General features: G+C 36.0%; 1 protein-coding gene across 1 annotated transcript in view; it reads right to left on the bottom strand.

Moving 5' to 3' along the window:
* The window catches only part of pico (ras-associated and pleckstrin homology domains-containing protein pico), a 45362-nt gene extending 33773 nt beyond the window's left edge, over positions 1–11589 (bottom strand). The window contains 1 exon segment of the mRNA XM_017620453.1: positions 11500–11589. Within this exon segment, the coding sequence (XP_017475942.1) occupies positions 11500–11550 (51 nt within the window). The 5' untranslated portion in view covers positions 11551–11589.
* Positions 11590–15625: the final 4036 nt, after the last annotated feature.

The raw sequence follows: 15625 nt of genomic DNA, 5'->3' as shown, positions 1-15625 counted from the left end.
GGGCATTTATTTTAAACCAAATTGAAACGTACTACAAAATAGTAAGGAATGAGTGAACGGAAAGTGGAAGGTACCACCGTTGAGTTTCTACACGGATGGGCCGACGCTTGATGGAAGGGTTGCTTGATGGTTTTTTCGTGCAGGGCGCTATTCATCAACATTTCGTTTGGGCTTCCAGATCACTGCTATGCACCTACAGAAAAGCGAAGATAAACTATCGCGCGGCTCAAGAAAACTCGAAATATTTTTGTGATCAACATCAAGTCCGTTAGCCGCTAGTTTCGCTTCAAAAGCCTTCATTTTCTGATGAGATTGGTTGATTTTCAGTATTTACTTTCAAAGTCAACTGCCTGTACACTGATACAATCCGTCTAAATTCTCTCCAATTTTTTTGTGTCGCTAAAATAATAGCATTCAAACTGGGTGTTTTCTATCGAAGATGTTATCTTTGGCCTGAATCCCTCTATCCTTAGGCACCTTTACATATTTGGAAGTAGAGACTAGTCGCAGCAGGTTTATCTGGAGTGTATGCTGGATAATCGTTCAATCGGGAACCAGCTCATGCAATTTTACCATGTAGATTGCGATCTTATATAAACCGATACTGGTGGAAGCGAAATTTTTCCCCAACAAACGCAACCATTTTTGCACCAAATCGATCGAAAACATTTAATAGTATAAACTGGTTTGCCTCCACAGTTTCCTCGACAGACGAGAGCTGGTAATTGTGATAATTTTCTCTCGCTGAATGGACTGTAGAACACCAAGTCCACTGATTGGGGATGTACATATGTAGGTCTGGATCTTATCTGTGAGTTCGTAGAAAAGCCTTCTGAAGTGCCAAAGCGTTGTTTCTGTTTCTAGTAATTTCCTATTAGGCTGTTGCCTGGCATTGAGTATTAAGTCTTTGCTATGTACATATATAGCATACAGGCAACATAAGAAGGCATCCTGTTGTTGTACGGAAATGCGCAGCTCCATGTAGTGAAAAAGCGAAAAAGATCGAAGAAGTAGCCGTTTAATTTCAAATACAGGTCATCATCAATACCATTGCCGGACGCTTATATCGAGCAGTCGTCAGCGTAAGCAAGTAGTGAAACTCGCTCTGGCGGTTGAGAAAGCCTCGAGGTAAAGAAGTTAGAACATAGTTGAGAAAGAGACCGCCACCCTGTGGGACCCCGTGTGGACTATCGACTACTCAGATAATTCCATGTCCATCGTTTTAGCTCCGGTAAGAAATAAAGTATTAATAACTTCTAGTATTCGTTGTATCGTCTCCATGTATCCAGAATAGCTACACTTTTGTATACATCTTTTCTGTTCAGCATGTAGACCGTGAAACGTAAGTGGGGTGTGTAGAGCATGCGAAAAGGTGTGCGGTGTTGTGCGATTCTGTATGCTGGGTAGATGTCGGCTGAAACAACCTATCTGAGTTGCGTCAGTGTGGTTCTAGTTTCTCGCGGGCGTGCAAATTCGCTAATATCGACGGGAGGCGGCCGGTCACCGAAGACTATGTATTCGTGGCGTCCTCGTGATGCAGAGATAAATGCTTCGCGATTATTTATATTAATTACACCTCGCTGCTCAGCGGTACTCGAATTTGTTGGTCCATGTCTGATTCTAGATGACTGAGGTGTCCCCTTACTTATCATGGCGGTACAGCTCTCTGTGTCAAACTGTACTTAGGATAATTTGTCCTGTGGCAACCTAGCAGGACCTGTTTTCGTCGTGTAGGTGTTCAGAAGACATAAGGACACATCCTGTCGCGATTCGGAGAGCGGCACTTTGTCATGTCTGGAGTTTTTTCCAATGCGTGTCAATTGTTCCGACTGTTCACACTGGGGCGGCATAGTTTGCAACAGACCGGCCGCCTGCTCTATATGTATGTCACGAGCAGGGTTTTTTTATCTTTTCCCCCAAGTGCTGCCGGCGAGCGACTTGAGTACATTGTTTCTGATTCTTAGCTTATTGCAAACCGTGGTGGTGTGTGCCGAGAGGGACGACTACTCTTGTGCATAGATGTTCAAACGCTTCTGGTATTGCTATTTTGGGATACGCTTCCTGGCTTATTTTCTAATAAGAATTTACGGGCTCTATTCCTGGCCGCCAGCACTTCTTCTACGCATTTGGTAGTTCTGAAATGGTTTTATCATTTGCGATTCCCTGTCTCTTGGTTGTTCTTCTAAATGGTCTTCTGAAGCGTCTTATCGTAAAAATTTAATTATTTAGCAACCACGAAATCGCCGATTTAACCAGCTGGATTACCTCAAAAATCCGCCTACCGACAGCCCTGGCAACAGCAAAATTCATAAAAAAAAAACAACCACCCCCTGACTACCGGCTTCAGAGATACACAAATAACAGTCACAAAAAGCACATTGCAAAGTTGGCACCAACAACGAAGCTAGTAAAGTGCTATACTATGCTATGTACATATATGTTNGCAAAGTTGGCACCAACAACGAAGCTAGTAAAGTGCTATACTATGCTATGCATATGTGTGTAACTATGTACATTAGACCGTACCACCTTACAAACAAAGAAAAGTTCGCCCTAAGTATTTTTGTAATAAAATTAAAAGAAACTAGAAATTTTGGTCAAACATATACATACATTTTTCGGTGGCACGTAGATACAGTCGGAAATAAAAAAAGTTTTAATATTTCTACTGGTATAATCAAAATATGTACTTCCTTAGTAAAAGTTTGAGTGATTTTTGGCGAGCTTTAATTTACTAACATTAGGATGGTACGTTGAGGTGATAAGAATTGAGATCTGGTGGTTAAGTATCAGAACGGGTTACTTGCGATCAATGAACTTTGAAGAAGATATAACGAAAAATTCAAAGAGGGGACGTGACCCCTGCGGTCGCCAAAAATATATATTTTTTTTTTTAATTTTTATTGTTTAATATGATTTATTAGGCCAAAACATAACATTTTTGTTGTTTTTTTTTTGCAAAAATACTTTAAACTCAGGGGTGTACGGCGTACTTTTTTCCGGTACGGTCTAATGTACATATGCATATTCACACAGTGTTCTTGTCACCGTTGGTGAATGCGCTTTTTTAATTTATGTGCACACATACATATGTATGTATGTATGTATCTCGCCGCTTTTGGGGTAATGAACAGCCGACGACGACGGCTGTGCTGCGTGCCGCCAGCTTAACATAACTTAACTATAGCCAGTGAACAAGGCAAACGCCAGCCAGCCAGCAGTCAGCAGTCAGCAAATCAACCAACTAAATAAACAGCCCTGGCCACCACGAGTCAACCCATAGAGGCGTGCGAGCTGCCTGTGCCATTTTATTTTATTGCTATGTGCCTATTTCGTTTTTAATTTACTTTTTAATTATTCTCGCCTTTGAATGTCACTTACAAATAAAACAAAAGAAAATAGAGAAATATGTATGTATCCAAAGAACTCGAAAAATGTGTACAAAAAAAAAATATGCAATTTTAAACGAACTGCAGCGAAGTAAAAGTAGGAATATGTAATGCATGTGGTACTAAGTAGAACCGGCATTCGTCGGTATGTACTTACGGCTACTAAAACGAACAAGCAACGCCTATGGACGTTGTTGTTGCTACTGCTGTTATTGCTGCTGTCACTTTAAATATGTATGTCTTTTTGCTGTTGTTGTTGCAGCTAGTTGCATTGATTTTTCCCCAACAGCTGTTGTTAACTGCTATTATTGCTTTTGTATGCGCTATATTTGTGTTTTTTTCTTCTTATACTTTTTCTACGGTTAGTAACTCTATGCTGATGCGAGTAACAAAAAAAGCAATTAACTTAAGAAACGCACTTTGTTGCAATTGTAAAAATATTATTAATCATCATAATAGCACATTCAGACAAAAATTTAAGGCACTTTTATTATTATTGCTTTTATGATTTACTCTATGCCTTTTCTTTGTTTTTTTTAATATCGTTAGCTTTTATGTAGGCGCACCACTTGTGTTGAACAACGTAATAAAATTTCGTTGCTTGCTGCTACTCGATTCATTTTTTTATTATCCACCACTTTATTGTGTGTATTTCTTTGTTCGTGCGCTAAGCGAAATAAATAAATTATTTCATTTTAGTTGTGTCTTTAACACCACATTTTTACAAATAAGGGCAGCAAGAGCAAAAATGTAAAAATTTTGTAATAATAAAATGCACTACCATCGCTCAGTCTTTGTTGTTTCGTTTATTACTTTGCTGGTTTAATTTTAAGTTAGTTGATCGGTCGGTCGGTCGTTAATGCGCTCGCGTCCAACTCGTCGCGTTGACGTCCGTTCACTCACTCGCTTGTTTTGCGTTTATTTATGCTGGTTCGTGCCATAAACGGAGTCAGCTCCGCTAGCCAGCAAAAATACTCCCCATCAGCAACAGCAGCGGCAGAGGCGTCAGCGTCGACAGCGGCAGCGAACAAGTCTTCCAATTCTCGTCCAATGCTGAGCGACGACAGAGCAACGCGGAGCTGCACAGTGATATTTCGGCGGAAAAATTAAAAATTTTTGAATATTCAATTTTTATATTCGAATGGTTTAGCCTACAAAGTTATATTTGCATAAATTTTGTTTTTATTGCATATTGGTTCATATAAAAATATAGGACCTACTAGACATAATAGAGAAAAATACAGGGCCTGCTAGACATAATAGAGAAAAATACAGGCAGTCGACAAAATATTTTAATAAAAATTAGCAAACAAAAATGTCACTTTATAAATGGATACTTTTGAAGGACGAAAACTATGTTTCCTTCGTCTTCTTACTATAAAAAATGAAAGACCGGATTAAATTCTATCGATTTCTGAAAAAAATTGCGCATATTTGCGATTTTCAACGCATCCTCATATAATAATAATAGCATTTTATGCTATTTTTAAAGCGTGTTTGAGGTTAGCCTTGCATCTGAGGTACTTATGTGTTAAAATAAACCGATTATTCCTATTGTTTGGATGTTTAGTTATAATAGGATTACTAACATATGGCCGAAATTTCCGATTTTTATGTTCATCGGTCCGCTTTTTACGACCTTTTTAAGACGTTTTTGAGGTTAGTTTTGTATGGGTGGTATGCTTCAAAATAAACCGATTGCACCCAATTTTTGAGGGTTAACACATAACATTATTGAAAATATATGGACACAATTTCCGAGACATATATTCATTGGTGTGCATTTTAGGGCGTTTTAAGGCACTCTTGAGGTTAGGTTTGTATGGGAGTTCATATTCAATGTTATTACAAACATAAGGGCAAAACTTGGGACGCATATATTCATCGTTTCACTTTTTATTGTATTTTTAAGACGTTTTTGAGGTTAGCTTTGGTTTTTTTTTTGTTTTTCTTAATTTATGTCCATAAATGTTGCATGCGGAAAATTGAAATTCTACGCCAATTCCTTCTAATTTTTTCCAATAAATATATGGGGCTGTACCACTACGCGCCGTCGCCGTACAAAGGCAAATAAGGCCTGTGCAGTGGAATAACAGCAGCAGCAGCAACAACAACAACAACAACAACAAATGAACGCTTATAATAATAAAACGAATCAAACAGAACTAACGAAGTCGCATGTGTGTAGCTGCCGAATGACACATCAAATCGCACGAAGCATTGACTGTCACAAACTTCAACATAGGCAGCAGTGATGTGGTGATTGTGATATCTCTGGGATGACAACAACAACGGTATAAACGAAATGTCGACGAAGTCAAAAGTACATACATACGCAAGGTTGCTGTTGACGTTGTTGAGAACCAGCGCTGAGAATTTCGGTTTGCCAAATCATATGCTATCTACACAAATATGCGCTTAAAATTTACATAGTGCAATTTTAAATTATTTATGTATGTATGTATTATAAGTGTTGAGAAACATGTACCTACAACTTTTTGTCGTTCACACACATCACTCATGTGAACGTCGCTCGCTACACTTCTGTTTGCACCATAAGTTTAGCAGCTGAGCAGAAATTGAGGTGTGTTCTCATAAGACGGCAGGCAGTGTTGTAACTTGGCAGCACTTTTTGTGGAGGTAATATGGAGGTGTATTTCCTTTTCCTTAATATTGCTTATATGTATTACATTAGTAAGGGGTGTAAATAATAGAAAACTGCAGGAATTAAATTAAACAAGGCTTTTCTAATAGATTTTTAATTGAAAATGGCGTCCTAAATTTGAAGTGGCAACAAAATGGTGGAGCGTTTTATGACATCGATCACCGCGTTAAAAATTAATCAAATATTCTTCCGTTCATTCCAGCAAAAAATCACCAATACAGTGAGCACGATTGCCACTTTGGTAGAATTGTACCAAATATGGGCCTTTTTTGTTTGTTTTGGGTCTTTTTGAAGCAACTTTCGTTTGAATAAGCAGCACTCACGGTTTCAAACCTTATACAAAATTTAGAAAAATTCAACAAATTTTCATCAAAATTTCAACTTTTTGATCTAAATCTTTAGAACATTTTTGGGTATGCAGTTTTATAGCCCATGCTATTTTAATCTAATTAAGTGCAAGTTTCAACCGCCTAAAAATGCGCTATGCTTTTATAAAAAAAAAAAACTGAAACATCGAATAACCAAAAGAAATATAGCCACAACTGTTCAAAATAAAAAGTTTCTATTATTTCTTTTACCACTGTATACTTGATTTGACTGTAACTGCGTACTAAATCTCTTTCGCCAATGGGTAACTTCAGCAAAAATCTATACAAAAAATTGTTTGGTTAATTGCTGAAGTGACAGTCCTTGGCCAAACATAAATGCAGGTGCTTCCAGACCGCACTGGGAACCAACAAAAAAGTTAGGTAGGCGTCGTCAATCTTTTTCACTTTTAAAAGGAACCGTCCTAAAGGTTTCGACGTTCAAGCATTGCATTTCCTCTGAGTAAAAATGTATACTCTAATCTCAGATCTCCAACGTTTATTATGTTTCAGATGGTTACGCTGCTTATTTTAATAAATAATTCGGTCAAAAAACCAACTCTTCAATAGAACGAGTCTCGGTTAATTAATCCCTGCGATAATTAAACAAAAATTCGTGCATTTTTGAGGCGCTTACTAGGCAGCAGGAGATACTACACCCACTAAAATACAAAATCCACCATAGCTGCTGGGTGCCCTCAAAACATATGGCAGCGCTCACGTTTCCCACAAATATATGTATGTATAAAAAAGACGCACTCCAACTTGGCTGCGCACTCCGCTAACGATTGCCCAGCAACCGCCAACCTACGAGCACAGCCCAATATGCACCTTTGTACTCTGGCACTCATACACACACAAGTATATTGAATACCAATAACAGATGGATGGATGGATAAACGGATAGGTAGGTGCACGTCCCATATACCTCGTTGCTCAAAGCCAATATGTGCGTTTTTTTTTTTCTTTTTTCGATTTCTTGCATTTTCACAAATGTATGTAGCTACGTGTGTTTGTGCATTTACATATTTATTTAACTTTGATGTCACGGCAGAGACCAATGTTGCATATTCAATGAACAAACTATCTGTGTATGTACTTATGTATGTATCTATCTATCTAAGCCAGGCTATTCAATATTGCAACAAAAAAGGCAAGAACAACAACAATAACAGTGACAGCAATATGACGTTTGCAACAACAACAACAACATCGCTTATTCCTATAATAGCAACGTAAAGCGCTGTGTGCGCTCGTTGAAAATAATGTCAGCAGAATTAGAAAAGGAAGGAAATGAATGTGCAATGTACAATTCAAAATAGGGAATCCAACAAGAAAATGTGAAAACTCGCATGCAGGCAAATGAAAACAAAAGGTAGAAACGCATTTAGGTGCAAATAAGTAAAATAAAAGTGTTGGCACGTACTTTGCATGGGAAATGCACAAAAAGAAGGAAGTTGATTGAAAAGGCAATTGATGATGTGCGCTATGCGATTGATAGTACATACATACATATGTACATATAGTACTACATAGTTGGTTAATAATTTAAATAAAGGGGGAACATTTTTAAAATCTTTTATTTAGACATAAATTTTTCTGAAGAGGAGATGGTTGTGTTAACTTCTTCGGACAACTACATAAATATTAAACAAAAAATAATACTAGACATAAGAAAAATTAAATAGAAGAAATATTTTTCTCGGTCATAGAAAGACCCCGTGACTGTGCTTGCAGCAACTTTTTCCAGCAAAAAAAAAAAAAAACTTTCCAGAATATTGAAATTTCATTTTTGTTTACATAAGTATGTGTGTACACTTTTCATCAACCCCATGATTCATTGTTTATTCATACTCTCGCATACAAGCAAATGTATTAATGCACACCAAACCTCAACCTGGCTGACCATGACAACGACTATATAAACATGCACACATATGTACATATATATGTTTACCTAAACTATTAGTCAAGAAAATTTTCTCATGTTTTAACACATTTTTCACATTTGGCGAAAAGGAATTTTAAAGAGAAAGCAGCAGCACGGCAGCAGCGGTTGTAGAGACACGCTCACGCTATAATTTCAACCCCCCCTGAGGTGTAACAAATATGAAGCGATTTGTTTCTTCTTTTTTTATTCTATGTAGCTACAAAGCGAATGCTTAGAGGGCGGTAGGTATCATTTTATTGTCGAAGGTGTTCTGTTAAGTAAGTAGATATCCTTGTCATGCACAACAGGACATTTTCAATGTTGCAATCGCAACCATATGTTGGCCAAACAATAGGACTTAAGGTAAATGATTTCTCAATTGGAGATTTTCTTTTTGTATGGAACACGATTTTTCGTTTTTTTTTTGTTGTTTGTCCAAAATCGATAAATTCACCAAAGAGAAGTGAAAACAGATTTAAAGTAAAGGAAATGGAATTTCAAGATTTACAAATTCGATAACAGAAAAGGTAGAAATAAAGGTTAAGGGCAAGAAAGATTCAAAATAAAATACAGAATTTATGCTTATGCATACCTACATATATAAGTATGTAATGTACGTAACATTAGGGTGCATTCCTCTCCACAAAAAAAAATAAAAAATCGGTACTGTTTTTCAATCGGAATTATAAAATTTATTATACTTTAAGACTTCCGCCAAAATATTTCAGACAAATATTAAGAATAACGTGAGCTGAGCCGATTTAAAAATACCTCCGAAATCAATTTTTTTATAGAAAAAAATTCGTTTAAAAAAATTTATCTTTTTCAAAATATCACCTCAAATTATAAAAGAATTTATGATAAAAAGTTCTGCATACAAAAAAATCTTTAAAAACTAAGTTTACTCAGGAAAAAAACACGATTTTTGGAAGCATTTCCAATATATGATAAGCGCACCGAAAAACAATAACGACTTGTTCCCCCTCTTTGGAGGTGGTGCACTGAAGGTTTGACGAGCCATTTTTTTATTATCCTTACAAAACGATATTTTCCTTTTGCAATACCAGGCGCTCATACTTATACATATGTAAATGACCAATATGACTTTAAGTTAAGGCATGCAAGTCAACGTGTTAGATGGCTGCGTATGGTGCTACGGGGCGTATACGTTACATACGCAACTTGAGAATATGAGCATGAGTGGTTATTTTTACTTTTTAACCGACTTAAAAAAAAGGGCGAGTTTATCTATTCGTCGGAATATTTTTTTATTTTGTTTTTACGTATGTTACCGCATAACTTTGGACCACGTTAACCGATTTCTACCTCAGTGGTGGTCAATTACTAATTTGGTTTAATCCGCGATGGAATCTTGTTCCTTATACAAAACTGAAGATAATGCATTTTCTTAGAAAGGCGTAACACCATTTTCGACCAAAACCACGTTTTTTTTTTCGAAAAATTTAACAACTGGTGAGATTCGCTCATATACATACATACATACATACATACATACATTTGAAGTAGCAATTTTCTATATGCATAAATTTGTTTGTATAATGTTTTAATTCGTTTTCAGAAGCCTTTAAAATTCACAAAGTAAAGTTTTGGGAATTTAAACATTTATATAAACAACTTGTTACTTTACATGTGTGAACGCCTGGTATTGGGAAGTGACACTATCCTTTGGATCAAATAAAAACTGTGGTACCCTATATAAACTTATTTTTGTGAGTGTATACAATTTGATGGGAACTGAATAAGAGAATCCGCATAGCAAAGTATTCCATTCACCTGGAGGCTCATTCAGTATTGAATTATATTTACTTCAGCATTCTAAGTTTACTCATGTAATTAGCACCTTGCTGTGTGAAATCGCTTTTTTAATGATTCTTAATTAAAAAATATAAGCCCTCTACCAAACAAAAAACAAAATTAATGGAATCTTGTAAATATTCATAAATTAAAAATTTAAATGATTTCACAGTTACACAGCTCTGGTATGTGTGTATGTACACATGTATGTACATACGTGTACGTATATATGTATATAATTATAAGTATGTACTACATACATACATATATATATGTGTTTACTTGAACACTCATCACAAATTCTTTTATCCTCTTCTTGAGTTTCTTAAAATAACTTTTAAAACCATTTTTTGCTTCACAATGCTTATCAGAAAATTTTGCAAAATACAAAAAAAAAAACATTTACAAAAAAGACTCGTAACTGCCACTCACAGCGGAAATATGGAAATATTTTATGATACATACATGCATATGTGCATATTGACCCAGCTAACAAAAAACCATGTGTCTAATAAAGGAAATAATCGAAAAAAACATATCGGATTTTTTTTTTACTAAAATTTTTAAGTTAAACATATTAGTTGATTATTAAAAGCGCGAAATTAAACAACAAAACAAAATTCAAAATTTAAATTTTTTACTTGTAATGCTGTTATCACTAGGGACACAAATAAAAAAAATTATGCCCATTAAATTCTATAAAGATACTACATATTAGGGATGTTGCGAATGTGGAATTTTAGACATCCGCGGAAGCGAATGCAGATGCGGATGTTTAAAAGCTAACAACCGCGGATGCGGATGCGAATGCGGATGTCATGTATTTTGAAGAAATAATTTAGGTGGGTAAATTAGGTGATTTAGATAAATAAAAAATGGAAAGGTTAATAATTTTTAATAATCTGCCTTATCCTGAGTTTTGCCCGAAAAAAATTCACCCGAAAATTTGTTTTCCGCCCATAGTAAATATGTACATGAAAACCAAAAGTGAAAAGTGAACCGGTTCGGGGAAAATTAAACTCATGATAAGACTGAACGTTTTTTTAGTACTTGAATTTAAAAATTGGAACATTTCACTTAGTAAAAACTTTTTGAAGGGTCGTAAATCAAACCTGCGCCACTATATAACTACTCCCTCGAGGCGACAAACTTGAAAAACTTGAAACTTGGCAAAATTGTAAATTCATTCTTGATTGCAAGTGTTTGCTGGGTACTATACATACATATATTTGAAAGGCAGAAATTTGTACAAATATTTATGTGCACATATAACCCCATAATCATCATTTAATAAACCATATTCTTCCCCCAATACATGTACTTGTAGGTACTTACAGTTTCGTCCAAAGAATTCACGGAATTTTGTTCTGCAAGACTGCAATCCATATTCCAACAAAACAAAATACCAAAAACCACCGAGTGCTTGTGAGATGTTGTGTTTGTTATAATCGTTGAGGCAGCAAAACTGACGAGTGGGTTGATGGCGGCGGGGTTTTGTACTAAAACTATGGCACGTACAATACTCTATTTATGTATCAATAAATATACCGCCGACGTATGTAAGTAAGTAAATTTACATTACGAAACATGAAACGAAACCAACGATTAGGCCAAAATTCCACGATTTATGCGTTTTTTAGTTTCGTCTGAAGAAATACAGCATTTCGTCCGTCTTCATTTTCATTGTGCACACACAAATTATCGTTAAATCCAATTTAATTGCACACACTGCACTTTTACTGGCTACTTGCTACTTCTTACGCTATGCAGTTCATATCAACCAGTCAGTCAGTCACAGCTGGGCTTCGCGTATCCGGCAGAAGAGTTGGGACAGGGTGCCGCTATTGCGTGGGTGGCGCAGGTATTACTTGCAGTGCCACTTATCGCTATGCCGCTATAATTAATTTTGTTAAATGCGAAAATATTGCATTTTTCACCTAATCTATTAGAGGACAGTGAACATTTTAGTGCACTCCATTACTTTGCAATTAAGGCTGCTGCAGAAAACTGCAGCAGCATCTCTGCGGGATTGATTAGTTAACTTGCTAATGGAGGCTGCGTGGAGCAGAAACAAAATCATTGTGAGGAAATGCTGTTAATATAATAATAGAGAAACATTTCGGGAAGGGCTTTGCCGTGCCCTATGTACACAAAATGCAGCGAGTCGTCCCAGCGCTACACTTGCATCTACGCTTCTTGCATCTTGACGGCTGTCGCAATTTAACACACAGCACCAGTGTTGCCGCGCCGCCTCAAGAAAATGTATCCCTGACCAAGCCAAAAATGTATCCAAATGTATCCAATTTTCTTTCTTTACATATACATCTCATAATTTGTAAGAAAACCAAACATTTTCATAAAAAATACATAATTTAACCTATCCTAAGGACTTGGAATACATGGGCATAAAATCAAACATTTGTAATTTCAATTTATAAAGTACATTTTTTGTGCATAAGTATTTTGCAAAGTAAATATAATAAATAGCAAGTACACTCTAAAAAGAGCATGTAAAACTACTACTGAAAAGTATCTATTTTTCAACAAGAATCTGTATAAATATACGTATAGGATGTTCAGTATTTGATTTTGAACTTGAGATCTTTAAAATATACACATAAATACACATATATAGAATGCTTAAAATTGCAAAAATTTTCAAACTACAAATACATTTCCTACTAATAATAAACATAACTTTATTTTAAACATTTTATGTGTAATTTTGCTCTTGCGACAAATTCGTTATGTAAAAGTAAACAGGCAATGATTAATTTTATTACACGGCGTGCAAATTTGCACACATTAAAAGAGTAAACTGGTTACTTCGCTCAATATGCGCAAATAAACAAAATTTTTTTAGAGTGTATTTAAAGTCTTTTCAGTAAAATTCGTAAAAGTTTCCTTAAATAAATCAAATTTAGTTTTTTAAACTACATTGAAATCTTGTTTCTTTTTCAATTAACCAATGAAAATATGTGATATGAAAGAGATTACTACAGAAAGAGTAAAATTTACTTTATATATATCGTCGTTTAAAGTACAAAACCGCGTAACTGACATTTGCTGCCAAAAATTGGATTTGCTCACACAAGCTCTTGGCTCAATCCTTATCCATTCGTCCTGAAATATACCAGCCAGAAATGCGATTGCTTTATAAAAAAGGGAACCATTTTGAAATATAAGTGTTTTTACTCTCTAGAAAATAATTTATGCAACGTCACATACGCGGTTTTGCATTATCTTGATACGCGGTTTTGCATTTTGTTGATTCGCGGCTTTGTACTTTAAACGACGATATGTATATTAAGATCTTGCTTAAAGCATCCTTTTAAGCTAATTAAAGTAATTGCGCTTATACCTATTGTTGTGAGATCTCTTCATATGTTCATTGCTTCGTTCACAATAAAATGCTTTAATTTCACGCTTAAGTAGCGATTCTTTATACGTTTAGAAAACGTAATGCTTTCTACCATCTTTAATGAAAATCAATTTTTGAACGAAAAAAACTTTATAGGAAATATAAAATTTTGGCCTATTTAAAAAAGTATCCACATTTACACTGACCGGAAAAAAAAATTTCCCGCAAAAATTCGTCTAAAAATGTTTCCAATTAGATCTCTTTAGATCCAAACGGCATCCCTGCACAGCACTTCATTGTATTAGTTTTTACGCAGTCCTCAACTCAAAAATCACTCAAAAATTGCAAATTAACACGATTTAAACTGATTTTTTCACTTATAATTCAAATTTCTCTTTCGCTGATTTGTAAACAAAGGTTTATTTACAAGTTACCACAACTGTCAAAATCGGCAAAACCAAAGTAGCGGTACCACTGACGGCGCCACCTTTGTTCGCTGCACCGTGCCATGCGTTGAGGGACCCAGCAACCAGTGTGACCGTTTTGCTCCAAGTGGGGACACTTCTTTTTAAATTTTGATATTGTTCCCATCAGGTAAAAAAATTGCCATAGAAGTCGAAAAACTTACCAGAGATGTTAGCAATCTCTTCGCACATAGTGCTTAAAGGGTGGATGAATTTGCCGAGTTTCATAACTACGTTGGTGTTAAGAATCATAAAATTTTTCGATTGTCAAACATTCGCTGGTTATCGCTGAAACAAGCTGTTGTTCGTTAACTGTTCCAGTGGAGCGCGTTGCAATTATTTTTATTACCACCCTTTTATTAGCTCGGGATGCAACTATGTAATATTGATGTGCCTAAAAGATGTAGCGATTTCTATTCTCAAGTTACATACCTGATTACAGTACGAATGGAAATTATAATCGCGAGGTCTTAGTTTTTTAAATTATAATTTTATTCACATTTTGTTTCGATGACAGTGTGAACCAAGCGCGCCTTTTTGCTAGCCGATATAATATTTTGGCATTTACACTTTTGCTAAGTGTTTGGCCGAGTTTCTCTTCCAATTTGTGGTGTGCGTCTTGATGTTGTTGCACAAATGGGGTGACCTACAGTTTTACGCCGCCTCCGAACGGAAAATGGATCTTATTAGAAGCTTTTTCATGGCGGAAATACACTCGGTGGTTTGCCATTGCCAGCAGAGGGGTGACCACTGTTAATAAAAAAAAAAACGCTTTATTCAATATTTTTTTTATCGATATTGCTTTGACCAGGGCTCAACCCCAGGTCCTTTGGAGTAATAAAACGCACCTCTAACCACTCGGCTACAGCGGCCGTAGTTCTTATTTGTCCAACTATGAAGCTTGAAACCAGCCTCACATAAATTTTTCAAATTTGCTTTTTAATGTTCGTAATTTCCAAAAAAGCGACATCATTAGCAGTTTTGCTTCTGTGCTAGTGGCTTCCGCTTGAAATCGTCACATAGGCAGTCCAATTCCAAATATTTTGGAGAACGGCAATAACATGTGCCAAAATAATTAAGTGATTTAGTTCAATGACACCGTATATCCAAATTCGGAGAACATTATCAGGTTTTTGTAGCTGTGGCTGTTGGCGCTTCACCAAACAAACCAAAAACCAACACAAACCTGCTTATACCCACAAATTCTCAGAATTAAGTTGAAAAGGAAAGCAAGCAGCGGCAAGTTACCGTATATGGAAGCTTCCGGCGTTGTTTAGTGCCATCGCGGACATGTAGCGCCAGCTAAACAAAGCTTATCGCGCAGAGTAAATGATATTTAACACAGCTTACACTGCTGCCATTGCTGTCAACGGATGTTACTCCACTTCCATTTCTCCTTTTTCTGGTTATTCAGTTCTTGTGCAGCGCTTGTGGGGGCGGCGGTTTTTGCTCGGACAGCTCGTTTAACTCCCAAACTATTGTTCGTTCTCATACAGACACCACCGCGTTCGGCTGAATCATAAATTTTTCAGTGAAAATTTTCAATTACAAATTATTTGACAAAATTAATAAATACCAATTGGATCTTACTAAAATTTGTGTAGTTGTAGCACTGTGTGCACCTGAGAGTAAAGAA

Source organism: Rhagoletis zephyria, unplaced genomic scaffold (assembly GCF_001687245.7).
Source record: "Rhagoletis zephyria isolate East Lansing unplaced genomic scaffold, Rhagoletis_zephyria_1.1 Rzeph_scaffold_02164, whole genome shotgun sequence".
NCBI lineage: Eukaryota > Metazoa > Arthropoda > Insecta > Diptera > Tephritidae > Rhagoletis > Rhagoletis zephyria.
Note: the sequence above shows the minus strand (reverse complement) of the source record. Positions and strands in the feature narration are given on the sequence as shown.